This window comes from Rhinatrema bivittatum, chromosome 4 (assembly GCF_901001135.1).
Source record: "Rhinatrema bivittatum chromosome 4, aRhiBiv1.1, whole genome shotgun sequence".
NCBI lineage: Eukaryota > Metazoa > Chordata > Amphibia > Gymnophiona > Rhinatrematidae > Rhinatrema > Rhinatrema bivittatum.
Genome location: NC_042618.1, coordinates 413,808,498 through 413,836,086, shown reverse-complemented (window position 1 = coordinate 413,836,086; position 27,589 = coordinate 413,808,498). Strand labels below are relative to the sequence as shown.

At 42.7% G+C, this 27,589-nt stretch overlaps 1 protein-coding gene and 1 long non-coding RNA gene across 6 annotated transcripts in view; one reads left to right on the top strand and one right to left on the bottom strand.

Annotated features, from left to right (window-relative positions):
- The window catches only part of ARIH2 (ariadne RBR E3 ubiquitin protein ligase 2), a 177,853-nt gene extending 170,073 nt beyond the window's left edge, over positions 1–7,780 (top strand). For 3 of the 5 annotated variants that reach the window (XM_029601271.1, XM_029601269.1, XM_029601270.1), the window contains exons 13-15: positions 2,192–2,260; positions 2,804–2,887; positions 3,982–7,778. In XM_029601271.1, the coding sequence (XP_029457131.1) occupies positions 2,192–2,260; positions 2,804–2,887; positions 3,982–4,053 (225 nt within the window). In that variant the 3' untranslated portion in view covers positions 4,054–7,778. Of the gene's footprint in view, positions 1–2,191; positions 2,261–2,803; positions 2,888–3,981 lie in introns of all 5 variants that reach the window. The other 2 variants (XM_029601273.1, XM_029601272.1) reach the window with 1 other exon arrangement.
- Positions 1–27,532, bottom strand: part of LOC115091211 — a 31,474-nt gene extending 3,942 nt beyond the window's left edge. Inside the window, exons 1-3 of the long non-coding RNA XR_003856645.1 lie at positions 27,421–27,532; positions 15,968–16,035; positions 2,273–2,322 (exon numbers count right to left, since the gene is read on the bottom strand). This is a non-coding gene — a long non-coding RNA (uncharacterized LOC115091211). The remainder of the gene's footprint in view (positions 1–2,272; positions 2,323–15,967; positions 16,036–27,420) is intronic.
- Between the last annotated feature and the right edge of the window lie 57 nt (positions 27,533–27,589).

The following is a 27,589-nucleotide window of genomic DNA, read 5'->3' as shown; positions in this document are numbered from 1 at the left end:
GATTTTAGGGAGCATTAAGCCAGCCGCCTGTACCCGAGATGCTGGACCCCCCGGTCTGGGGCAGGCTATGGTTCTTTGCGAATTGGTGACCCAGTATAACCTCGGACCAGTGGGTTCTGTCCATCATCCGTTAAGGGTACCGATTGAGTCTGGGTGTCCTGCCAAATTCTCCTCCATGCCCATTTTGGGGGCCGTTCATGCATCAGGAGGTACTGTTAAGGGAGCTCTCCACCCTTTTAATGGCCAGAGCAGTCAAGCCTATCCCACCAAGTCAAGGGGGGCAGGGATTCTACTCCTGGTACTTCCTGATTCCAAAGAGAACAGGGGACCCTGTCCCATCCTAGACCTGAGAGCCCTGAACAAGTTTCTAAAAAAGAAAAGTTAAAGATGGTTTCCTCTCCTGCAAAAAGGGGACTGGCTATGTTCCCTCAATTTAAAGGACGTGTACACCCATATCGAGATCTCTCCAGGTCACAGGAAGTATCTCAGATTTGTGGTGGGAAAACAGCACTTCCAGTATGGAGTGTTGCCGTTCGGGCTAGCGTCAGCCCACGTGTCTTTATGAAGTACCTGGCCATGGTGGGGGCACACCTCCACAGACTAGGAGTGCATGTTTTCCCTTATCTGGATAATTGGCTGGTCAAGAGCACCTCTCAGGTAGGGGCAGATCGATCCCTACGCTTGACCATCTGGGTATTGGAGTCACTAGAGTTAGTCATCAACTACCCAAAGTCCCATCCTAGCCTATCACCTCAATTGGACCTCAAAGGAGCCCTGCTAGACATGGCTCAGGCAAAAGCCTTCCTGCCACGTTCCAGGGTGGTCACTTTGGCGTCCATAGTGGAGGTGATTCAACAGAGCTAGCAGGCAACAGCTCAGCAGATGTTGAGGCTATTGGGCCACATGGATGAAACTATCCATGTTACTCCCTTGGCATGTTTACACATGCACAGAGCTCAATGAAGTCGCAGTGGTGCGGGCCTCACAGGACCTCCAGGCTCACATCCACATCACTCCATCTCTCTGGGACTCCTTGTCCTGGTGGCAGGTCCTCTCAAATTTGGAGCAGGGGGTATCTTTCCAAATTCCCCTTACCCAAATTGTCCTTACCAAGGATGTGTCCACACTGGGGTGGGGTGCTCATGTAGAGGGGCTCCTCACCAAGCCCTGTGGTCCATCCAGGGAACATAATGTCAAATCAACCTCCTGGTGCTTTGGGCGGTCAGGTACACTCTGTGGACTTTCAGTGTCCAACAAAATCATCCTGATCAAACAGACAAACAAGTGGCAATATGGTATCTCAACAAGCAGGGAAGCACAGGGTCTGAGAGTGGTCCAGATCTTGTCCTGGGCTCCCTCCCACGGGATGGTGCACCGGGCCATCTATCTCACTGGAACAGAGAACATGATGGCGGAAAGATTGAGTCGAGCCTTCAGACCCCCACGAGTGGTCGCTGGACCAGGGGGTGGTGGATCGGCTCTTCCACCTCGGGGGGGGAAACCTAGAAGTGGACCTGTTCACATCCCCCTTTGACTCTTTTCTGCTCCCTGTACAGGTCAGATGGCAAACCAGCCTTGGACGCCTGTGCTCACCATTGGGGCAAGGGTCTTCTGTACACGTATCCTCTGATTCCTCTAGTAACGTAGACTCTCCTGAAGCTTTGAGAGGACCAAGGGACTATGATCCTCATAGCCCCTCTGGCCGAGACACTGTTCTGTATCGGCCTGATAGTGGGATTCAAAAGAGAATTAGACAAGTTCCTGAAGGAAAATTCCATAACAAGTATTAGCCAGGTAAACGTAGGAAAGCTGGCACTTATCACTGGGAGTGAAATATAAGAAATAGATCAACTATTGGGAATCTTATCCTACAAATCCTTATGACCCAGACTGGCCACTGTCTGAGATGGAATGCTGGGCTTGATGGACTTTGATCTGACCTAGCATGACACTTATGTTCTTATGTCTGCTAATTCTGAATTGTACTCTTAAGAGAAATGGATCATCTATACTGACCCTATGGCCAATGTTTGCTTGATACTTCAATGCCAGGTCTTTCCATCATGGCCTTGTCAGTAGGCAAGTGGGGTAAATTTTAGATGAGCTCATATCAGCATTGCATATAGCAGAGGTTATTCAAACTGATTTTCTTGATTATATCCATCCTTTTCCCCCCCTTCTCTTGTTGCAGTGTCGCTACACTCTGCAGTACACATATCCGTATGCATACTACATGGAGTCTGGTCCCAGGAAAAAGCTGGTAAAGACTTACACTGCTCATTTTATTCTTCCATTGGATATGTCTGTGGGAGGAGAGTCCCTCTGTCAGAACACAAAACCAGATATATTTGTGTGAAAAATATGTTCTTAGTTACTTACACAGCTGAGTTTAAATACGTTGTGTCCAAATAATTTACCATTATAAATATTTTCTTAAAAAAATACATTTGGATTTGTGTGACACTGCACTTAAATTACATTTTTAAAGAGTGAAATATTTACACCAAATTTTGGTTTAGCTTTTTTTCATTTCATCATGCATGTATACCTACAATCTCACCAATTGTAGCAGTTGCTTTTTCTGATGTGAGAAAAGCCCTTGATATGTACATCACATGTAAGATGAGAGAAGACAACCTTAACTGTGCAGTAAGTTGTTAACGTCTCTCCCCCCCCCCCCCCACACTCCCACCTTCCTTTCCTTTGATCTTCCAGTTCCTAGGAGCTGCACTTCTCAGCGGGTCACACTTTGCTTTCTCTGTCCATGTTTTGTCTTTTAACATACTGCCTTTGTTGCTTGTAGTTTGAATACCAGCAGGCTCAGCTGGAGGCTGAAATTGAAAACCTGTCATGGAAGGTAGAGCGAGCAGACAGCTATGATAGAGGGGTGAGTTATTCCTCTCTCTGCTCACTTTCTTGTTCATGGCTTTTCGAGAAGAACGTGGTGTAAATCTGTTATGCAGAATATTTTTGATACCGGATTTCCCTGCTAAATTAAAAAAAACAAACAAACAACTTAATTGCTTCATTCTGACAGTACGGGAATTTGTGGAAACTAAGGAGGTAACTTTCAAAAGGATTTATGTGCGTAAATGGACTCTTGAAAATTGCTACTTTTATGCAAGTAACACTTTGAAAATTCATTCTATAGGGCTGACTTTTCAAAAGGTTTTACATACGTAAATGCACTTTTGAAAATTGCCAAGATAAATGCTACTTTTACATGTGCAACTCTTTTGAAAATTCATTCCTAAGTGTAGAAAAAAAAATGATCACTTGCCTATAGCCTGGTTTTTTGTTGTTGTTTTTTTTTTTGGTGACCCTTGTAATGTTTGTAGCCTCCCATTAGCATACAACACACTGTAGCAGAGAAGGAAGGCAGAAGTAGGCCAGTTAATATATTGAGTAGATGGATTATTCAATTGATAAATTCTCTTGCTATAGAAAAAAAAACATGGAGAAATGTGCAGCCTAGCAGGTGGTGTATCTTAGTAGAGGGGTGAAAGTACTGCATTTGTCCTCTAGTATTAAAATATCATTGTGGAGAAGGTATGATGTCTAGTTGTGAGCTGACTCCTCCAGCAATTGCAGAAACCTTCTCTTTAAGCCCACATTTCTTGTTCCTTCATCCAAGATCATCACCTCAATTTACAATTCATGTATCTTACAAAATCATAAAAAGAAATGTAGGAGGTAGAATGGCTTATTGTGGGTGGCATTGCATTCTTAAGAGGGTTGTGCAGCTTTATGCTGAGTCAGTCAGAAGGGGGAGGAGCAGTCACTTGAAAATGCATGAGCTGCATGCTCCGTGTAGGCTGCTGAAACAAGTGGGAGCAATTCTCTGATCAACCTACAAACAGTGCAGACTGCAAGTCAGGCCCCAGGCGTAGATGTCTCCTGAACCCTTGGATTTGGTTCAAAAAGGACTTTGAGGAAATGGGAAACTGCTAATAACTGGGTTAATGGTTTTTCCTGTTCCAGGACTTAGAAAATCAGATGCACATTGCAGAGCAACGGAGGCGAACGCTGCTGAAGGACTTTCATGACACATAAGGGGAAGGGAAGAGGAGACTGCAGGGGAAAGAGTGTGAGAACAAGAGGCAAGACACTATGGATATTGCAGGAAGAATGGAAACAAAGGACACTTCTCCCACAGTCACCCCTTTGTTTCCACAAGAAAGAAAAAACACACAACAAACAATTTCCCCATTTCTGTTTTCGTCTCATCTTTCAGCTTTTCTTTTCTGCAAGATTTAGCAGCCAGGTTTCTAATTGGCACCTTTCACTTTTTTAATGGCTGTTGTTGGGAGGGTGGGTAGGTAGGAATCTTGGGGCTTTTTTGTTTCTTTAAAGAAGGCTGTTAATAGTATTAGATCATTACAACTTATGTACTTTTCAAAAGTTGTATAATTAAAAAAAAATCAAAAACTAGAATAACATGAGAAGTCTTTTTAACAACAAATTGGCATTGGAGTGTTTTTTTTTCTTTTCTTCATTTTTGCTCTAAATTGTATTTATCCATTGAGTTTCCTTCACCATCTCCAAAGCAAATCTTTTTATATGCTGAATATAGAAAGTGACACCATTTCTCCTCCTATGCAAGGTCTTCAATAAATGTGCTTTGCAGCAGTGATCTGTGATTGCATGGAGTAAGCCGCTGCTCTTTGATCTTTGGCATGCCTTGGAAGACAGATCTGCTTTTCCCGTGCAAGCTTCAGGTTATGCATTGAGAGGTTGTTGAGATGGACTTCATCAGTTGGTGCCACAGGGCACAAAAACACTCTGCTACAAATGAGGGAGGGTCCTGGTGACACTGTGAATACCCTGCTTTTCCTTTTTCATCCTGGTTAGCTAATGTGACTGTATTTGGATCTTTGGTGGTGAAAAACGTTGGTGCAAATGGTTGACTAACACAGCATTGTATTGCTAAGCTATCAAACCAGTACCTTGAGCTGTGGAACAGAATTCACAGAGTGCTTGATGCTAAAGGTGTTAAGATTTTTTTTTTTTAGGTAAGCATTTTAAAGTCCTGGACATCACAGAGACATTGGCAGTTCAGAGCTTTTACTCACTGGTTGATTATATAGGAATTTATACTGTAGGACTATACCTAGAATTCAATGTTCCATATTCTCTTGAATTCGGCACAGAGCAATGAAAAGGTGAAGACTAAACTTGGTCTCTTCATTCTTTCTCCATTCATATTTTCTGAGGTTATGAGTATAATGTTAGAGCCTTAAAACTTGTGTCTTCTCTACTTGGAGTATATTGGTAACATTTACTTCGAATGGGTTAGGAGCTAACAAAGTAGTATTTATAAGAATGGTTTATTGTAGCATAATCTGATGTGTAAGAACTAATTTCAAGGACAAGACTTTAGTTTCTAATGAAGAGGATCTGCTATATACAGTAGATGAAATTGTAGTAATGTGTCTGTAAAACCAGGCTTCTTCCTTCTACCTCACCCTTAGATCTGCTTATCATGTGGACTTTAACCTTGCGGAATGCCATTCTGAAAATATTCTAAATAAAAATGAAACACTGTAAAATAAATAAATATAATAAAAAATTGGGAATAAGGGACAGTGACCAATTAATAAAAATGGTATAATTACTTTTAATTCTGTGGATGTTTCATGAAAGCAAAACTTAACGTTCAGTTGCATTATCACAATAAGTCATTTATACTCTGTAGTGTGCTATAGAAATGATTTCAACAATGTCTGAGTGAAAATTATAGAGGAAGGGTGCTGCTTTTAGCTGGTAAAACATTCTAAATGGGGTTTGAAAGAGCACTGCCATGTGCTGAAGTGTGTGTGTGTGTGTGTGAGATGAACTGGCACACTTTTTTAATCCTGTGGAGCGTCTGTTTAATGTCCTTTACAGTAGTGATGGAAAGCACTAGTAGTCACCACGCAGCAGTGCCTCCTACTTGTAGCAGAGTTCAGATGTGATAAATTATTTTGGTAGCATACTCCACAGTGGTTTAGGGGGAAAAATGTGATTCATGTTAATATAACTTAAAGCAAAGAAAATGGCTTTGAGATCTAAAGTGGCCCTCTTTTTTCTTTCACTCTCTTTGTGCTTGGACTGGGAACCACTGCTTAAACCGCTCTGCTGTGTGAAACAAAGCAGGAACAGGTCTGCCATCTAGTTTGTGGATACTTAGATAATCAAACAGCATCTGTTTTTCCTTCAGACATTGGATCCTATTAAGAAACTGTCTTGGTGGTTCATCCTTATTAGAGAGAGGGGGATTCTAGTGGTTGTATTAGTTCTATGGAAAGAAATGATGTGGTCTTGAAAACTCATGGTACTGCATTATCACTGGAGGATTCTTACTCAGATCTAATAAAAAATGATTACACCTTACTAAAGAGAAAACTTTCCTCTTGTTTAGAACAAATTTTGCATAAATAGGAGGGGTTATGCCTGTAATAATGAGAAGAACTACAACATTTTATTTGAGGCTATTCGATCCAGGAATATTCTTAGTTATGAATTATGCATAGCAGCTGACAGCAGCCCGAAATTTTCTCTTGGTGAAAGGCTTCACCCCTGACAAGTTCGACATTGTGCGAGGGTAGCTCAGCTTCACGTTGATGAGGTTGTGTTTTAGATATACAGGACAGTGCCAATTTAAACAGGAAAGTTGAGGACCTGCTGTTTGCACTGAAAGGGCACAGGGTTTATATGTACAGTGGTTCATTTTATATCAAGATGACTTCAGTTTGCTATAACCAAGGATGGATATAAGTGTTTCCTCCAGAGCAAATTTTGTAGAGCTACATTTAGCTATAGCAAATATTCTTTAAATGTGTTGGATTCTGAGCATTTTTGTTATAAAGTATCACCTCTGCAGTAATATTATCAACTGTGTTTCATTTGAGCTGTTAGTTGCTTTGTTAAGGTTGTTTTCCTAAGACCCAAACATAATTAACACACAGCAGCGTGCTTGAGAGGTATATATATTTTTGGTTTTTTGGATGCAAATCTGAAGGTGGTCAGTTATGATACAATTGATTGTCTCCGTATTACAATACTATTGAAATATTCTAGTTCCATAGTGTTCAGTCCCATTGCTGATATTTGCATTTGGCCTCACCTTTTGCCATTCAGGGAGCCGCTGTTAATTGAACAAAGTACGAAAGAGATACCTTTGGTTATCTCTGTTTTTACTTTTAAACCACAGGTTGGCAGTCAGTAATTTAAAGGAAGAAGTTTTATGACAGCTTTTGCTTTACTATGTTGATAGCTTCTTACATGTTGATAATTTGTTTTTGTATTATTTTTTTTTTATATGCATAGATAATTTTGCATGGGTGAGGCATGTGAAGGTGTTAAGTATCTGAACCATTGTGAGTTCAGTCTGTAAGAGTGCTCTTTTCAGGGCTAGCTTGTTAATCCTTTGCTATTTTGCTTTTATGATTTATGATGGATACTAGAAACTTGCTATCTAGTATAAACAGTGTTGGCAAAATCCACAAATCTTGTTATTTAGTGATTGCGTTGCTATCAAATGCAGGACATCTGAATTTGGAAATAATAAACTGAAGCAAATTTTTAAAAAATTAGTTTTGCAATGCAACATCTATTAAAATATTGTTCTTTCCAGTTTCTCAATTGAGGCAGCAGCAGTTGCTTTGAAGTTCTTCAATCCTGCCAATTTTGTACCTTTTAAGGTCCTAAGCATACCTTGCTGCATTGTGGGTGCAGGAAAGAGACTGTCTTATTTCCTAATTACAAAATAATGAATGTATTCAGTTAGCTGATTTTGCCTTTCTAAAATCTCTGTAAAAAAAAAAAAATATATATATATATATATATATATATATATATTTTTTTTTTTTTTTTTTTTCTTATTTTTTTTTTTACAAAGTGCTTTAGAATTTTATTTCTATTTAATGTAAACATTTTGGCCCTTAGATCACTTGAGCCAAAAGCAGCAATAGTGCATCACATGTAGCAAACACAGTACTCCATTAAAACTAAATCAGTTAAGTTCTTTCTGATTTTATTTTATTTCTGAAGAAAGATTAACATTGAGGGGTAGATTTTAAAAGGTGCGCATGTACATGGATGCGCCAATTTTATAACATGCGTGCACTGGCGCGCACATATTATAAAATACAGGGGCCATGCGCACATGTGTGCCGGATTTTATAATCCGCGCCCATATGCAGGTGGCGCGCACAAGGAGAGGAGGACTTAAGCAATTCCTGGGCGGCGACGCATTCCCCAGTTCCCTTCCCCCCACCTCACCTTCCCCTATCCTCCCCACCCCCTAAATCCAATTTTTTTTTTTTTTTACCTTGCTGAAGCAAGTTGTGTGCTCCGGGACAGCAAGGCTCCAGGACAGCGAACAATGGCGCTGTCCCGGCCCACCCCTTCCAAGAGGGCCCGGTACTTGAGCGCGTACTGGCTTTTACATGCATGGCCGGGCCTCTTGGAAAATTCGCCCGGCGTGTAAAGGCCGGAATTTACGCCCACCGGGCATTTAAAATCTGCCCGTTAGAGTCCTTGAAAGTTCTTTCTCTGTTGCTTTGCCAACGGATATAAGTATAACTTGATTGGGGTGTGCTGCTGATGTACTTATCTTTATCAGAACCCCATGCAGAAAACATACTACATACATGAAACATGAATACAGCATGGGAGGGGGTAAAAAAGAAAAGTATTTATTAATGGTGCGATTGACCGTAATAGAAGTTGCCTGTGTTTTATTCCTCAGTCATATGGAATGATGACAAACAGTACAAAAAGAGACCCAACAGTAAGATCAGTACAGGAAACAATAGAGCCAGGAAACAAGCAAATGGATATTGTGAGCAGTCCAGCTGGTACTTCAGCTTTAGCATATTACTCCCTTTTCGGGGAGGAAGGTAATCCACTTACACTAGCAGAATGTAAATGTTTTAAATAAGTTTGCAGTAAAAATAGAAAATGCTTCTGCTGGGTAAACAAGGTCCAGTTGAAGGTATAAAAGGGTGTTGGAGCAACACACCAGCTCTGGCAAAAGGAAAAATGTCTTCATTAGGGAAGAAAGCAGGACAGCGAAATTATCACCTGTAGTACACATCTTCTGCTTTATGGTAATTTAGTGTTTGTTTTCAGTTAGTCTAGCTATAATGTTTTGGCATGACTTTGTACAACCTCCGTCTTCTGACTCATCTAAGAAAACAGGTTTGATGATATATTTTGTAGAAAGCTGAAAAGTTGGAAATATGCAAAACTAAAGCCAATTCATTTTCAAGTCAAAGGGTTTCCCAGAACTGAGCATCATTCTGGTCTCCCCTGGTTTTCCCTTACCTAAAATAGCTCATGGTATCTCTTGGTAAAAGAGCAGCGGCCTTGCTTGGAATGGCTGACATTGGGCTTTACAGATTAATGGTAACAGAATGCCCTGTTTCAAATCCTAAATCTGCCTCAGGTCAGGCTCTGTTTTCTTTAATCTTTCTTTCCTTGACTTTATAGCCACATATGATGCAGCAGCTTTTAGACATTCTGTGATAACTTGGAAAGCTTAGACATGTAGTAGTAGATATTAAAAAATAGAGCCCATCTAAAACTAAGGTTTAGCTGGTAAAATCTTAGCTGTTTAAAAGTTCTCCCCTTCTAAGAAGGTGGTGACCAGGACAGTATCTGAATTAAAGAAAGCATGGGGCAAGCACAGGGGATCTCTTGAGTAGAGTGGTAAGGATTAAAGGGCTCAGCAGTTGATATGGATAACCAGACCGTATGCTCTCTTTCAGCCATCATGTTTCTTTGTAAATTTGTGTAGGTAAAATTGCCAACTGCACAAATTTAACCAGTTTAAGTAGGTATGGACAATGCTGTCGGCACAAATTGATGTCCTAATTCTACCCCCACAAAATTTGTGTGGGTAGATTTAGCTGGATTTTCAGCTGAATATGTGCCACTTAATATCTGGATAAAGTAAATATAGCTAGATATTTTTTTCCTGCTTTTAAATATTGACCTCAGTGTTTTGAAAGATGCCTTGTAAATCCAAATTCTTTACCCTTTAGGCTAGTCTAACACTGTGATTATGGTTTTTCCTTCTGTTGTCGCTTTTACATTCTCAATCTGAGGCCTTAGATTCTATCTTGTTTTGAGTTCAATTGAATTGAAGTCAATAGATGTAAAACTTGTTTCATGTGTTTAACTGAGTAGTGACCCATACCAGGGCCACTTTTTCAAAAACTTTGAGCCAGGTTGTCAAACAAGTGAATTAATACTTTTTAAAAGACAGAAACTTTCCATTTCATAGTTTGAATGGAATAACCCTGATATTTATGAAAGGTGGTGTTGAGTTCTACAGGGGCAAAATGAGTTGGTGAAGGCAACTGGCTGAAAGGTTTGCATATAACACAGCATCTGCTATAGGTTCAGGTTGTACAACTTAAGAAGACCTATTTACTGATTTTTGTGTTGCTGTGAGCTACTTTCAATGATATTATAAAAAAAAACTAAAGTCTTTATCCCAAACTGTATTTGAGAAAGGAAGGTTGCTGAAAAATTCATACTGAGAAATGGGGCACAAACCAGTTTTGTTCTGTTTTAGTTGCAGGTGACTGAAAGGAGCCGATGTAATTGTGATTCAGAATTTAAAACTATCCTGAAAATAAATCTGTTAATGGACTTACCATTCTGTCCCAAAAGCTGATAATGGCCTAGTGTTATGCAGCTGTTTATTCCCCAGTTTAATTTCTCATCGCAATGGCTATTATTGTTGATGGCCTGTAATTTTTCACTGACTTGTGCTATTCCAGTTTGTACTGCACATGCTTGTAAATAGGAATCCCTCGGGTATGTAATTATTCCTCAGCCCTGGACAGGGCAAAGAGGAGAAGGAGTTTATTGGTGACGCTACAAACTGCATGACTGTGGCTCTGCATGTGTACGTTCCATGCACACAGTTTCTCCATAGACCATCAAGGATGGGAAGAACTCGCAGATGGTTTTGATGTGTAAAATAAAAAGTCAGAAATGTTGCATATTAAAGTTTATAACTGGGTTAATAAGAACTATTCCAGCACACTTTCTAAAAACTCCTTCCTACAAACTTTCCTGCAGAGACCTGGTCCTAGAGGAAGTACAGTCCATGTGTCTTGGCTGGAGGATTGTTGATGGATGGGAGGGAAAAATCCCTGGGTTGCATGAAGGGTGCTCATGGCCTTTTAGCTCATTTAGGACAGGATCCAGCTGAGCTGGAAGAGTAGAAGGAAACTGCAAGTCTTAGGAGACATGGACTGCACTTCCCTCTGGAGCCAGGTCCAAATGCACTCTTAAGCTGCTGTGCAATAGCTGGGACTACAAGATCCTCAGCTTCTTCTGGCCCAGAGGTCTGGGAATCAAAGCTGCTGGTCCTGTATAGCAGTGCACACAGCTGCAGCTGGGCTTTCCTGCCAGCCTCAGGTCTGCATATTAACTGAGATCAAACTGTGGGGAGAAGGGAACTTTTAGAAAGTGTGCTGGAATGGTACTTTAATAACCCAGTGGTTCACAACTCTTACAAGTACTTTGGAGAAACTCTGATGCAGCTGTTACAAAGGAGCAGCAGGAGGTTTCTGTACTATAATCTACCGTCTGAACTTTCAGATACACCTGAGGTAGTGAAGAGAATGTTTGTTGTGTTTGTTTTTTTTTCTTCTCAACATGCACATGATTTGACATCAAAGATTTCAGTTATACTAACTGGTGTTTCTTTTTCACTTTCCCTCTGAAAGTGGTGGTTGCTGCTTAGAGAAATACAGTGTTTCAGTGGGTTGAATGTTGATGTACAGTTGGCTGACTTGCCCTTTCCATTCTCAGGAGAGATTAAGGAAAGTGGCACAGCTGTTTGCTTTTCTTTACAGGAAAGTTTGTAAATTCAGGGAAAACTGCCCTTTGAACATTTTGCCATTAAGTGGTTATGTTTGCAATAAATTGTGAATTTCTAATTACACTTTTTTCTTTTTGTGTTTGATTGGAAATGTCATATGCTCACATTTAATTTGTAAAGAAATGTGGGTAAATCCAGAAAAAGGAACAAACTGTATTAGAACATATTCTGTGGGGGGATGCCACCGAACCACCATCAGGAAATATTTCTTCACGGAGAGGAGGGTGATGGATGCCTGGAATGCCCTCCCAGAAGAGGTGGTGAGGACAAAAACAGTAAACAAAATCAAAAGGGCAATGGATAAACACTACTAATCCCTAGAAGCCAGAGGTTGGAAATGAAGAAAGAGGTGCATGGAGCCTCAGTTACTAACCTAAGCAAAGTGCTGGGCAGACTCGATGAACCATTTGGTCTTTATCTGCCTTCCTTACTGTGCTTTATATTGTATTCCTCATTAAAAGACTTTTTCACTGCAGTGGGAGACTGGTGCTGGTGACATACATAGCAGAAGTAATGTGAAGGCACATACATAATTAAAAGCAACATAGGCAAGTATTTTGAATCTTTCATTTAAGATTAATAGAAATATATTTTGCTAGCGTGTAGCCAGCTGGACTCGACCAATGGGTATTGTGCTCTCCTGATTAGCAGATGGGAGACAGAGACAGAGCCAGAGCCAGATTTCAAAGCTGATGTCACTCTACATATACCCGTGCAGCAAGCTTAGCTCTTCAGTATTTCTCCGTCTCCACAGCAGATGCGGACACTATCTCACACACGAGAATAATGTTATTAATTAGAACAAAGAAGAAAGAAAATCTGCCTTCAAGAAGATCGAGCCCCACTCTCCTGTGGTGAAACCTAAGGGTCCCTCCCCCAGTCGAGAATTCCTGAGGTGCTCTCCGATATCCCTCAGAAGTGTGCCTTGGTCCCAGTGTGGACTTAGCCCCCAGAGTGACTTAAAGGCAGCGGGTGCACATCCGAGCGCGGCGGTGAAGGTAAAACCCTCTCCCTCCACGGCTGGAGACTGTTCGATGCGCAAGCGGTAAGCGACGAGACCAGGTAAGAAGGAAACTTTACGTTCAGGTCTCCAAACTCCAGAACTCGGATCGCCATACCGACTCTGCTTCCAGCGAGTTAAAAGGGAGAACCGATCGGGTTGAGCAGCCTTGGTTAGGCTAGGCCCCGATCCGGTGCAAGGGTCCACACACGTGGAGACCCTGGGGGGCGGAGGGTGGAGGGTGGACACACGCTATCTTCCCTTCCCCTCGGTGGTACTCGCAGGACCTTCCAGTGGCTGATGTGCATAACTTGTGTGCATCCCCTAGAGTCGCACTCATAGCTGCACGCGCAGCGATGCGCACAACGGGGCCGCGTGTACACCGGAGCACACTCTATGCGCATAACCACAGCTGCGCACAAATACCGTGCGCATAATCACAGCCGCGCATAACTATGGCCGCACACAAATACCGTGCGCATAATCACAGCCGCGCATAACTATGGCCGCACACAAATACCGTGCGCATAATCACAGCCGCACATAACTACGGCCGCACACAAATACCGTGCGCATAACTACTGCCGCGCACAAATTCTCGCACGCAGTGAAACTTGTGCGCCTAGACATAGATTCAATGGCACCGGTGTCTTAAGAAGGCCAGAAGGCACTCTTTGCACAGCCTGCCACATAAGAGCCGCACAGACTGAATTGGAGTCCTGCCTGTGCCCACAGTGCAAAGAAGCCCAGGGGGAATGGACCCCCACTGTCGGAGGGGTCCGGAACGACTGACGATTGCTCCCCAGACCTATGTATCTTGATACTGCCTTCCCACAGGAGGACACCTCTGGTGCCCCTACTCCACATACCCTCCCCCCCCCACCCCCCCCCCCCCCCCCCCACCCGGGATCAACATGGACCCAGGGACCTTCTCCTGGGTGGAATTCTTCAAAGGGCTGCAAACAGCCCCTGCTGTGCACCAGGCTCAACCCAGGCTGGAAGCACAAGATCCTCCCGGCACTACTCAGATGCCTCAAGACAGGCTTCGTCTAACCAAGAATTTCCCTATTAAGGGTCCAGACACCTCAGTGATGAAAGTGACTCCCTGGAAGAAGGAGAAATCCCTCCAGGGATGGAACCATACCGAACCATGCTTCGCTTCTTCCACAAGGATGAATTTCAAGCCCTTGTTTCTCAGACTCCGAAGACGCTGGGCATTCCGGGCTCTGACCCTATGGCAGAACCAAAGAACTCTATCTTGGTTTCCCTTCGTAAGGCCTCATGCTACTTTCCTATGTTGGAAGCCATCCAGGAACTGATTGACCTGGAATGGAATGCCCCGGAGACCAGCTTCAAAGGGGGGGCGGTCCTTGGAAGCCCTATAACCCCTGGAACCTAGGGCCAAGGAGCACCTGTGTTCCCGAAAGTGGACGCTATGGTCTGTGCAGTCTCAAAGCAAACAACGATTCCCGTTGAGGGAGGAGCGACACTGAAGGACAGATGATTGGAGTCCATCCTTAAGCAGGCCTTCGCAATAGCAATGACACTGCAGATTGCTTCCTGCTGTGCACTGGTGGCACGTGCCTGCTTACTCCTCTCAGGAGGCGCAAATACGGCCGGAGAGACGATTAAATCTGTGGCATCCTTCCTCACTGACACAAACTTAAACCTAGTGTGCACCTCAGCCAGAGGCGTTGCCACGGTAGTAGCAGCCAGAAGACAACTATGGCTACAAAATTGGTCTACAGACGTGACATCTAAAGCAAATTTCATGAGAATCCCCTTAAAGGATCTCTTGTTCCGGAGCAAATTGGAGAAATTAGCCAACAAATGGGGCAAATCTCCCGTGCCCCGACTACCGGAAGATAGAGGTTAAAGACCCCAGAAGGACCAAGGGCAGAGGTTTGCAGTGCTTTAGACCCTACAGGAATGCACAGTTCTAGGTACCTCACCCCTCCGGAAGGACCTAGTCCTTTCAGAGCAGACACACCAAGAGGGGAGCAGGACCGGGGGCAGGCTCCAGCCGTACCCCACCATGAGAAGAGACCGGCCCATCCACAGGAAGAAGCCATAGGGGGTCGACTTGCCCTCTTCTACCAAAGATGGGTCGAGATAACGTCTGACAAATGGATCCTAAACATCATTTGAGAGGGGTACTCTCTAGAATTCCACAGCATCCCTTGAGACAAATTTATGAGATTACCCTGCCACTTCCATGCCAAGAGATTGGCAGTAGAAACCACATTAACAAGACTACTCAGTCTGAAGGCAATAACTCCGGTGCTCACGCCCCAGCAAACTACTGGGTGCTATTCCATCTATTTTATCGTTCCCAGGAAGGAAGGGTCATTCCGACCCATCTTGGATCTCAAGAACGTCAGCTGTCATCTACGGATGCCACATTTCCGCATGAAAATTCTGCGCGTTGCGATACTGGGTCACTATTACCAGTTCTGGGCACTAACCTCCGGTTTAGCAGCCACCCCCAGGATCTTCACCAAGATCATGGTGGTCGTGGTGGCAACACTGAAGAAGGAAGGGATCCTGGTACATCCCTACCTGGACAATTGGTTGATCAGGGCAAAGTCTTCGGAGGAGAGCAGGCAGGTGACCAGCAGAGTCAAGAGCCTACTGCAGAAGCTCGGATAGGTCGTGAACACCTACAAAAGTGATCCACAGCCCTCTCAGTCACATGTGCATGCATGTTATAAAATCGGGCATACATATGCGTGCGCCGGGTAGCATGTGCACATGTAGGCCGCGTGCGCTTCTTTTAAAATCTATCCCTATTTGTTTTATTTTAAATATTTATAGGCCTTATCTGCAAGATTCTAAGCAGGTTACAATATCGCATTCATAAAATCGAACAGTCATTGCCAACACAGACAAATAACCTCTTGCCCAAACCGATAACCATTTCTGCTCTTGGCCAAATTATCCATCTGTTTCCACTTCTCTTTGACTTTCTTAAACCCCTTAGTTTTTTGTGAACTGAAGGAATCAAATCTTTAATCATTTGCCCATCCTTATCTTCTACCATATTATTGCATTATTGTCTTGTCCTTTAGAAGATCCACACTTACCTTCCACTAACTTTAGCCTCCTTTCACATTCTGTGGTAACTCCAGCTCCACTTGAAGCAGCTGCTGTTCTATTAAAAAAAAAAAAAAAGTCTGTATTAAGGAAAGCACTAAGTACTTTTATAGAAAGAGATGTCAACACGTCATTGAATAAATTGTCGTATTTCTCTTATACCACATGAAGCTAGGATTGCCTGAGTTCATTTCCCTGAAAATGTCTTAGAGCCTCAAATCCTCCTTTTGCAGCACAGAAGAACTTCCATCTTGTTAGACCTTCAAGAAGGATTTCCTATTCTTAATCATGACTTAAAATCTCCTGCTAAAAAAATGACTCTGTTAGAAACTGCAGAATGACAACTTTTCTAATATAATAATAAATATATTTTAAAATATCCATCTAACAATGTTCTTTATAATAAGAGTAGGTATTGGGTAGACCATCATAAAAAAGCCATTCATTACTGTATCAAAGCACTGTCATGCTGCAACCATACTGCAGTATAGTGGTTTTGTTTGTACAACTATTTTTTTATATATAGTATCTCTATTAAAGTAACAATCTAAGTGAAAATAGTTTAAAAGTCCACTTTTCTCAGAATCACAAAACAAAATGTTAACAGGTGGTCACCAGATGTGTTTAAACTCCAGCTTGACACAGCACCATATGAAGAAAAATATTTCATAGAACTCTTACAATTTGAGTCAACCAATGGGATCATAAAGATAAAAAAAACATCATGACCTTAATGTACAGATATATAAAACTTAATATAAGGTATGCCACTCAATTTTTTCATTCAAACCAGTTTGACACTTTTGAGAGTGAAAATCCAAAATTGTTAAGGAAATTAAGCTGCATTTCCCAATCACCTTCATATTAACACAATCCACTCTAGCTGATCAAATGTATGTTGATGCTTAAGATATTGGTCAACGAAGAGTTTGAATGAAGAAATTGAGTGGTATAGTTTATATTAAGTTGTATATACATGTATTTTAAGGTACAAGGTCATGGGGCTGGATAAGTTACATCCCATGATATTATGGGAGCTCAGAGCTGTCCTGGCAGGTCTGCTGTTCAATAGATGCTTGGAGATAGAGGTCATGCAACAAGACTGGAAAAGGACAATTGTGGTCCCTTTTCACAAAAGGGAGGGGGGGCTGGAAACTTTAGGCTGGTTGGCTTTAATGTGAAGGCGGAAAAATTAATGGAGACTCTGCTGAACATGAGAAATTGCCATTCTGGGTCAGACCAAGGGTCCATCAAGCCCAGCATCCTGTTTCCAACAGAGGCCAAACCAGGCCACAAGAACCTGGTAATTATCCAAACACTAAGAAGATCCCATGCTACTGATGCAATTAATAGCAGTGGCTATTCCCTAAGGGCTAGATTTTAAAAGCCCTGTGCGCATAAATCCTGCCGGATTTATGCGCGCAGAGCCCTGGCGCGCCTATTTTGCATAGGCTGCCGGCGCGCACAAAGCCCTGGGATGTGTGTAAGTCCTGGGGCTTCGTAAAAGGGGCGGGAGGGGGCGTGTCTGGGGGGGCATGTCGGCAGTCTGGGTGTGTGTCCTGGGGGCGTGTCAGGGGGCGGTCCGGGGCAGGTCCAGGGACGTGGCGATGGTTCGGGGGTGGGGGGGGGCGGTCCTGAGTCCCCCGGCACTGCGGCCTGTGCCCCCCGGCACTGCGGCCTGTGCCGGGGCATGCCGAGGCGGCGCAGGCAAGTTACGCCTGCTTCAAGCAGGCATAACTTGCACAACAAAAGGTAGGGGGGGATTTAGGTAGGGCTGGGGGGTGGGGGGACGCGGAAGTAAAGTTCCCTCCGAGGCCGCTCCGATTTCAGAGCGGCCTCGGAGGGAACGGAGGCAGGCTGTGCGGCTCGGCTCGCGCAGGCTGCCGATTTTGTGCAGCCTTGCGCGCGCTGACCCCGTATTTTATAAGATACACGCAGCTATGCGTGTATCTTATAAAATCCAGCGTACTTTTGTTGGCGCCACGTGTGTACTGTTTTAAGATCTACCTCAGTGTGAACTTGATTAACAGCCGTTAATGGACTTCTCCTCCAAGAACTTATCCAAACCTTTTTTGAACCCAGCTACACTAACTGCACCAACCACATCCTCTGACAACAAATTCCAGAGCTTTATTGTGTGTTGAGTGAAAAAAGAATTTTCTCCGATTAGTCTTAAATGTGTTACTTGCTAAATTCATGGAATGACCCCTAGTCCTTCTATTATTCGAAAGTGTAAATAATCGATTCACATCTACTTGTTCAAGAAATCTCATGATCTTAAAGACCTCTATCATATCCCCCCCCCCCCCCCCCACCCGTCTCTTCTCCAAGCTGAACAGCCCTAACCTCTTCAGCCTTTCCTCATAGGAGAGCTGTTCCATCCTCTTTATCATTTTGGTTGCCCTTCTCTATACCTTCTCCATTGCAACTATATCTTTTTTGAGATGCAACAACCAGAATTGTACACTGTATTCAAGTTGCGGTCTCCCATGGAGCGATATAGAGGCATTATGACATTTTCCGTTTTATTAACCATTCCCTTCCTAATAATTCCTAAGAAAAGAATAGTCAACTATTTACAATCCAATGAGTTACTGGATTCAAGGCAACATGATTTTACAAAAGGAAGCTCCTGTCAAATGAATCTGATTGATTTTTTTTGATTGGGTGACTAGAAAATTAGATCATGGACAAACTCCTGATGGGATTTGTCTGGATTTCAGCAAAGCTTTTGATAAGGTCCTGCATAGGAGTCTTATGAACAAAATGAAAAGCCTGGGAATGGGTCCCAAGGTGATGGAATATATTACAAATTGTTGATAGACCACAAGTATTGATAAATGGAACCTACTCTGATACATAAGTGGAGTGCCTCAAGCATCTGTTCTGGGGTTGATAAGAATTTGGGATGTATTCTGAGTACCAACTTATCATGTGAGAATTTCATATATGGGGGGTAATGCACTAGTGCCAGAAGCTCACTTACATGATGTGTGGAGGTTATGGCTACTACACAGGCCACCTTCCACGTGAAGTACTTAAATGATACTGATTCTAGAGGCTCAAATGGAGATTTCATTAGATGAGTGAGGACTACATTGAGATCCCAGGGCACTGGTGGTTTGCGAATCTTGTGAATCTGAGGATGTACAGGTAAGAGTCCTTTCATAAATTTGGAAAAAAGGCACATGGAGATGGACACCCTATTCTCGGGGAAATTATAGTCTGCACTCTGCTGTGGCACTGAGATGTACTTGTAATGATGCCGTTGCAAGGCTGGACTGAGAAAGAAAATGAAGGTAGGATAACAGCCATCCTGGTTCACAAGTAAATGGCTCTAGGTTGTAAGAAGTACACTATTCTGAATTTCTTTTCCACTTAAAGGAATACTGCGTTTCGTGGAAGGTTTTCTCACCAAGAGGAGTATGTCCTAAATTTATTCTGGCAAAGCCCATGGCACTAAGACAAGCATTCTACATCCATGCTGTGAGATTGAGAAGGCAAAGGCAGGGTGAAGAAGAGAGCCCTCTTCTTGAGACAGGAAACATGGGTCATCTCCTAGATGTTTAGGATGTCTCATGGACAGCTCCACTAGATATACATATCATACTTGTATCAGTCATGCTTGTGTGAACAAAATCATGGAGGTCTGGTCTTGCATGAGTTTTTGTACTGTTTTTGATATAAGTGGAATAGGAAGAAAAGTGTACATAAGGCCTTTGTCCCAGAGAAACAAGAAAGCATATTGTGCCTCTCATAGAGCACTTGATAATATAGAGAAGAATCTATTTAATTTCTGGATTTGTTCCAACATAAAGGCAGTAGATAGTATTGATGGTAAGAACGATAAGCTATTCTGGGATAATAAGGTGCTTACATGATTGATTACATCTTTCTGCCCAAAGGGTGTGGTTCTGCTACATTTTGGTCTTTGATTTTTGATAGTGTGACATAATTTCTCTAGAAAGACATTGTCATTGAGACAGGGCAAGTCTGCCAGCTTTTCATGAACATCTTCTAGAATACTGCTTGCTCTTAATCTCACCATGAGGTGTGCACCAATAGATGCCACGGAAGTTCAAGTAATGGTATCAAAAGACTCTCATATGGAGCGGAGCAAGTGACAGATTGCCTCCTCTAAATTATAGAGGGGGATAGTGATATAAGTTCACCTTTTTCTGAATGAATAAAGGACTTCAAATTCTGAATACAATCGTAGATGTATTGGACCATGTAGACGTGATTCTGAGTCAGCATTGTCCCCTGGAATACCTTCTTGCTAAGGTGATCCATATTCGGTCATCCTTTCCTGGTGCATTGTTGGAGTGAAGGCTAGTCTTTTTTGACTTCTCGAGGGCAGATTCCACTACAACAGAGTTGAGAGGTAATTGTACCCAGGCCAGTGTGACTTGCATGGGGCAGCACACCCGGGGGAATGCAGCAGCAACAGCAGAGGCCGCAGGGCTGCCAATAGAGCCAAACCTGCCGGTGGCTGAAGAGGAAGAGAGGTGGTGGGGCCACTGATGGAGCCCAACCCACTGGCGGCTGAAGAGGAAGAGAGGCAATGGGCCACTGGCAGAATTCAACCCACTGGCAGATGAAAACAAGGAAATGCCGCACTGCCACAGTGTTCCCTGTAATCTGTGGCATGTGCACCCATGCACAACTTTTCACGCAGGCACCTACAGCTTCAGCCCCAACCCCCCCCCACTCCCAGCCCCATGAGCAGGAAGGCTGGCAGGTCGAGGTAGAGCTCATCCCACCAGGCCCAAAGAGAATAGGAGGCTGTGTATGTTTGTGCAAGCCTGTGTGTCTATATCTGTGTGAAAGCTTGTGTGTGTGACAGCCTGTATGCCTGTAGGTGGCTGTGAGAAAACTTGTGTTTGTCTGTGTGAGAGCATATGTGCTAGTGTGTGTGAGGACCTGTGTGTGTTTGTGTGTCTGTGTGTATTTGTATATGTGTGTGTGTGCATCTATGAGAGCCCATGTATCACATATAGGCTCTCACAGGCATGCACAAATACACACATTATGTGCCTGTGAGGGAGAAAGAGCCTGTGTATTTGTGAGAGAGAGGGAGTATGTGTGAGAGCATAGGTATGTATATGAGACAGGGAGTGTGTGAGAGAATCAATGTGTGATTGTGTGTGTATATGAGAGAGAGAAGATAAAGTCTGTGCAACCCTACCTCTCCAAGTCCACGACAATCTCAGGGAGACTGGAAATCAAAAGATTCCAGATATGGAGAATAGGAGATTTTTTAATCCTTTTTAGTTTTAATTATTGGGTGTAATTTGATGTTTTTGCTGTTTTTAAATATTTTATTATTTTTTGGGGGAAATAAAACATTTTTTAATTACTGGATTTTTTTCAAATATTTTATTGGTGTTTGGAAAATTTTGGATATTCTATTCATTAACTGTTTTGAAATATTTATTCTTTTTATGAATATGATTTCACTATTATGACTTATATTTCTTGATTTTATTATTTAATGTTTGTTTGTGGGTTCCAGTTCAGTTCTTCTCAGCACGTTTCTACTTATACTTTCTGGTCTCTCTATTCTGTATTTGTTCAGAGTCTGTCTGTATTCTGCATATGTGACCGAGGTGAGCTATTTTGCTGGCATGTAGTTTTTGCGTAGGGATCTATTGCAGCCTGGCTTGTTCATGTCCATCTGTGATGGATGTGATTTGGGGGCCCCCATACAAGTGAGTTGGTTTTTTTGTTTTGTTTTTAAGAAGATCCTAAGGAGAAGTGTGTATGTGAGAGAGAGACAAAGAAGTCCGTACAATCACGGACAAAAATAAACTAAGGAGACTCTGAGGCAATGCCTGCGCAGGAACTCCTGCATATGCTCAATAGAGCTCAAAGCTCTACAGCTTGGAGAGACAAGTCCATTTGATGCTGCCAGATGATGTCACCCACAGATCATGGCTAATTCATCCCTGCTTATCAATGAAAAGAAAAACTCATTTTTATCCCACTGTAGCCCTGAGGGTTTTCAGCTTGAGAGTTCATAAGTAGGGATATGCTTTTGTTGGAAATAAAACAGTTCAGCTAAATGTCTTGGTTTTTTTCCTTTTGTTTTTAAAACAAAATGAAAGAAAAATGAAAGAGATTAATTTCATTAAAAAAATATATTGGGCCCCTCTCAGCTTCTTTTTCACTCCTCTAACCCTCTTCCAATCCCCTCCTCTATATCTTAACCCATCCATTAGCTCCAACTGGGGCAGGATACTAAGGAGGGGTGAGAGACAAGTGGATAGGGGCCTGAGATGTTTTTTTTTATATATTTTGCAGTGGAAGGGTCAGAACCCTAAACCCCATACCATTTTTTATTTTATTCAGTTTTGTTTCTTTTAATATTTTATTTGCATTTCATATTCTATCTTTTCCTACAGGTAGGCCAGTGGCGGATTACATAAAGTAATAAGGTATTTGTTATGTCTGTGGACCAAGGCAAGATTGGCTTTACCTGCAGGGAGGAGCCCTGCAGGTTCTCACGGATAGCAGGCGGACCCAGGTGAGGCAGAGACTGGACAGCACAGGAGCTTCACCTTTACCAGCCCACGTTCCCTTTAGGTTGAGCCTCTGGGTGCCAGGGCCAGCAGGACTTAGGCAAGGGTCTCTGCTGGTGATTGGAGACGTGGTCTGAGGCCAGGTGAAGGTTGTAAGCAGGCGGTGAGAAGATGTGTCAGGGTCCAGGCAAGGGTTAGAGGCAGGCAGTGGTCAGATGTATCCAGAGTCCAGGAAGGGTCAACCCAGGAATCCTTCTGAGGGAGAGGAAGAGGAATGGATAGGGCAGGCAGACAGGGCAGAAGCAGGTCAGGCAGGCAAGAACTGGGGCAGGCAGAGATGAAGACTGGAACAGGCTTGGGAAACAACTCGCACTACCTTGGTAGCTGGACCTATTGCTGAGGCAGTGAGGGAGAGATAAAGAGGGCCCTTTATAGAGCTAAGCTCATGTCATCATCAAGGGGTGCCCCGGGGCTTTTCCCGCTGTGGGCCCTTTAAGTAGGCCGACATCGGGTATGCGTGCGGCATAAGAAGGTGGCAGCGACCTACTGCGTGGAGCTTGGCAGTGTGTCGGTGGCGTTTGTCACACGGTAGACAGCAGGGCCGGCCTGGCTAGAGAGGTAAGAGCAGCAGTTCATGGGAGCAGCCCACAGACTGATGAATGCAACAGTACTGAGTACATAAGTAACAGATACATATAGATATGATATATAGATATGAGAGTACAAGTAAAACGATAAGTAAGGGTAGATTAGGAAGGAATAAGGAAATAGGTGGAATAGGCATACAATAAATTGCATGTATATGTGTGTGTATAAAAATTTTTATGTATGTGTGTGTATATATATATAAGGAGAAAGAGAGCAAATAAGTAAGTTAAACACCAGCAGGGTGAGAGAGATTACAAATCAGTTCAATAGCGTGTAGTGGGCGAATCTTTTGGAATTCACGGTGAGGAAGGCTTCCAGTGGGCAGATGCTAAAGGATGAGTCTCTGCTGTGGAATCTAAATAAATGAACATAAAAATTAAATTAATAAAAGAAAACAAAAATGAAAAAAGTGTCTGGTATATACCCCTAATGATAAGATTGAGAACATAAGGAAAGATGTGCTATATTGAATCAGACAAATGGCTCATTGAACCCTGTATTCTGTCTCTGAATGTGGCTAGCCCAGGTCATAAGACCTAACCTCAAAGAGCAGATCCAGTTCCCCGTTGCTTGCTCATGCCCAGAGATAAGTAGTGGGTTTCCCTGACTCCATTTGGCTAATAATTGTTTATGAATTTTTCTTTAAGGAACTTGTCCAAACCCCTTTTTAACCCTGCTTTATTAGATGTCTTGTCCACATCCTCTGCAAACAAATTCCATAGCTTGATTATGAGCTGAGGAAAAACAATATCCAATTTATTTTAAATTTGCTACCTGCTAGTTTCATGGAGAGTTCCCTAATCTTAGTTCTATTTGATGCTGTAAATAACCATCCCCTTTTGATCTGTGCCATACCACATATATTATTATATACCTCCATCCTCTCTGTCATATCTTCTCTAAGCTGAAGAGCCCTAACCTATTTAGCCTTTCTTCATAAGGGAGCCATTCTAACCCCTTTATCATTTTTGTTGTCCTTCTATGTATCTTTTCTACTTCTACTATGTCCTTCTTGAGATGGGGCAACACATTATTTAAGGTGTGGTCTCACCATAGATCTATACTGAGGCATTACAATATTCACAGTTTTATTCTCCATATCCTTTTTAAATAATTCCTAATATTATATTTGCTTTTTTGGACCCCTGCCCCATACTGAGCTGACAATTTCAATGTATTGACCACAATCACTGTAAGATCCTTTTATTAAGTGGTGGCTCCTAATATAGAACTAAGCTTTGTGTACCTATAGTTAGGATTTGTTTCCCTATATGCATCGCTTTGCACTTGTTCACGTTAAATTGAATATAACATTCAAATGCCCGCTTTCCCAGTTTCACAAGGTCCTTCTGCAGTTTCTCATAGTTCCTCACAGTTCTGCAGTTCCTGCTCATGTTTTAAGAACTTTGAAATCTGCATATTTGATCACCTCATTTGTTATTCCCTTTTCCAGATCATTTATGAATATGTTAAACAGTGCCGGTCCTAGTACAGATCCCTAAGGCACTCGACTATTCACCTTTCTCCATTGGGAAAATTGAACATTTATTCCTACTCTTAACCAGTTACCAATTCAAAATAGGGCATTGCCTCCTATCCGATTACTTTTTAATTTTTTGAGGAGTATTTCAAGCGGGACTTTGTCAAAAGCCTTCTGAAAATCCAAATACACTATGGGGTTGATTTTATAAATCTAGGCGCGCGCGTACTTTTGTTCGCGCACAAGGCGCAAACAAAAGTACGCTGGATTTTATAAGATACGCGCGTAGCCGTGCATATCTTATAAAATCCAGGGTCGGCGCGCGCAAGGGGTGCACATTTGTGCACCTTACGCACGCCGAGCCCTGCGCGCACTGCCCGTTCCCTCCGAGGCCGCTCCGAAATCGGAGCAGCCTCGGAGGGAACTTTCCTTCCACCCCCCCGCACCTTCCCCTCCCTTCCCCTACCTAACCCACCCCCCTCCCGGCCCTATCTAAGCCCCCCCCTACCTTTATTCGAAAAGTTACGCCTGTCTCCGGGCAGTAGCAACTTACGCGCACCGGCTGTCTGCTGGCGCAGCAGGCCCCGACACAGGCTGCTGTGTCGGGGCACTCGGCCACGCCCCCGGACTGCTGACATGTCCCCTCCCCCCCGAACACGCCCCCGACCGCCCCTTTTTGCAAGCCCCGGGACTTACGAGCGCCGCCGAGCCTATGCAAAATAGGCTCTGCGCGTGCAGGGGTGTTTTAAAAGGGTTCCGCGTGTACCTTATGCGCGTAACCCTTTTAAAATTCGGCCCTATATCAATTGGATCACCTTTATCTACATGTTTATTTACAACTTCAAAAAAATCTAATAGACTGGAAGGCAAGACTTTTACTAAATCCATGTTGGCTCTTTCCCTTTAGACTATGTCTAGCCAAATGCCCAACATACTCCTCAGTAAAGACCAAAGCAAAGAATTAATTTTGTTTTTTGTGATGTTTTGTCCTCCCTGAGTGCTTCTTTTATCCCTTAATAATCTAATTGTCCAAATTATTCTCTCACAAGCTTCTTGATTCGAAGATACTTAAAGATTTTAATATTGGTTTTTGCCTCTGTTGAAGCTTCTTTTCAAATTCTCTTGGCCTGCCTTATTAATGTTTTAAATGTAACTCACCAGTGCTTTATGTTCACTTAGATTTGTTTTCCATTTTCTGAAAGATGTCTTTTTACCTTTAACAGCTCTTTCACCTCACCATTTAACCATGGGAGTAATTTGGTCTTCCTTTAATCGTTTTTAATGCATGAAATACATTTTATCTTTTAATTATTATTTTTTTAAATTTAGCTTGAGCTCACACCTCTTTAGTGGTAGCACGAGGCAAGTTACTTACTGTACTGTTCCTGCTTAGCCTGCTCCTACTGCCCTGCTGCTCTCTTTGTTCAATACCTTGCTGTGTTGATGCCACTCTTCTTGCTGCCTGCTCTGCACTCAAGGACACACAGTGTTCATGCCATTGTTGCTTGTGCCATTTGCCCCGACAAAGGACCTTTGGAATGAGAATGTGATGATTTCCTATGCAACTATTGCATATCCCCTGATTAAATCATTGGAGAAATAAAGATCCTTTGTCAGGAATATATAGAAGAAGGAAGAAGATAGGAAAATATCACTAATTTCTGGACTGGGATATTGTTTTAATGCACTTGTGTGTAATTAGTATATTTGTAATATTGTTTAAAAAATGTATAGGTGGAGATCAATTGTATGAAACTGTGTTTCTTGAGAGAGACACTGTTTCAATATCTGTTTCTAGGGTGAATGATTTTAAATTTTGAGAATAGTGAATAGATGTTTATTGTATTAAAATTGTGATCACAATTGATTTTTTGAAATATAATGATTACTGAATTTTAATATTTTGTAATAAACAATTCAATTAGTATACAGGTATATTATGATTTATTTGGGAATGTAATACCTCTTTTACCCTTATGTGTTTTGTATATACCCGGTCTCGTGACATCTTGAGCAAGAAGCTGACCTGATCGCATCTTGACCAGGGCATCGCATCTTGACCTGGGCTCTGACCTATGACAGAGTTCACCTGCATGCTAACCTGTTTCATAAGCCTGCCTTCCAAGGATTGGTGTTCCTGGTTGCCAGGCATCTTTGAGCTCTGCTGCAGGTCTGAATTGTCCTTATACACATCTGGCCTGTTTGTCTCAGGACTTCTATTTACAGAGAGATGTTGCTATTATTCAGAGAGGCCTAAACAGCTGTGCTGGCTGGGCAATTAACTCAGCCAGCTATTGCTATTGTGGCCAAAGTTAATCATCTCTGTATTTCATTGCTGGAGCACAGGTTAGTGTCCATTTGTGAAGTTGGAATTAATTTTGAGTTGCAGAGTAGTAAAACTTCTGGTATCTCCTACAGTTACCCTTCTCTGTCCCTTTTCTAATTCTGCTATATCTTTTTTGAGATGTGGTGATGTAAATTAAATAAATGATATATCTTGGAAAATGAAATGACAAAAATAAAATAGCAAATACAACACACTAAGGACATGCACTAAAAAATTATGCATAAGGCCAGGGCTGTTTAACTCTTTTCCATACAATGTATACATTGCCTTCCTTGTCGTCAAATATATTTCCTGCATATCAGTTGTGGATATCCTAAAAACCAGATCTGTTCCTGGCACTGGAGAATCGGCTTTAGTCTAAGGATGCCTAAACTAATCCCTGCCTGCAGCGGCTCGCATGGGAAGGAGGAAGTAGCTGAACTGCCCCAGGGCTCAGCATCTTCTTACCTCTTGCAGTGTATCCTAGCAACAGCCTCGGGTCCTCCAGTGACGCGATTTCACTTCCCCCCACCTTCAACACCTCTCGCGAGCGAAGCTTCTTTCCAGTCTTGGGTTGGTCTCCAAGGGCAACGGCGTAGCCTTAGCTCTGCGTCGTCCGTGGTGCTGTCAGACTACG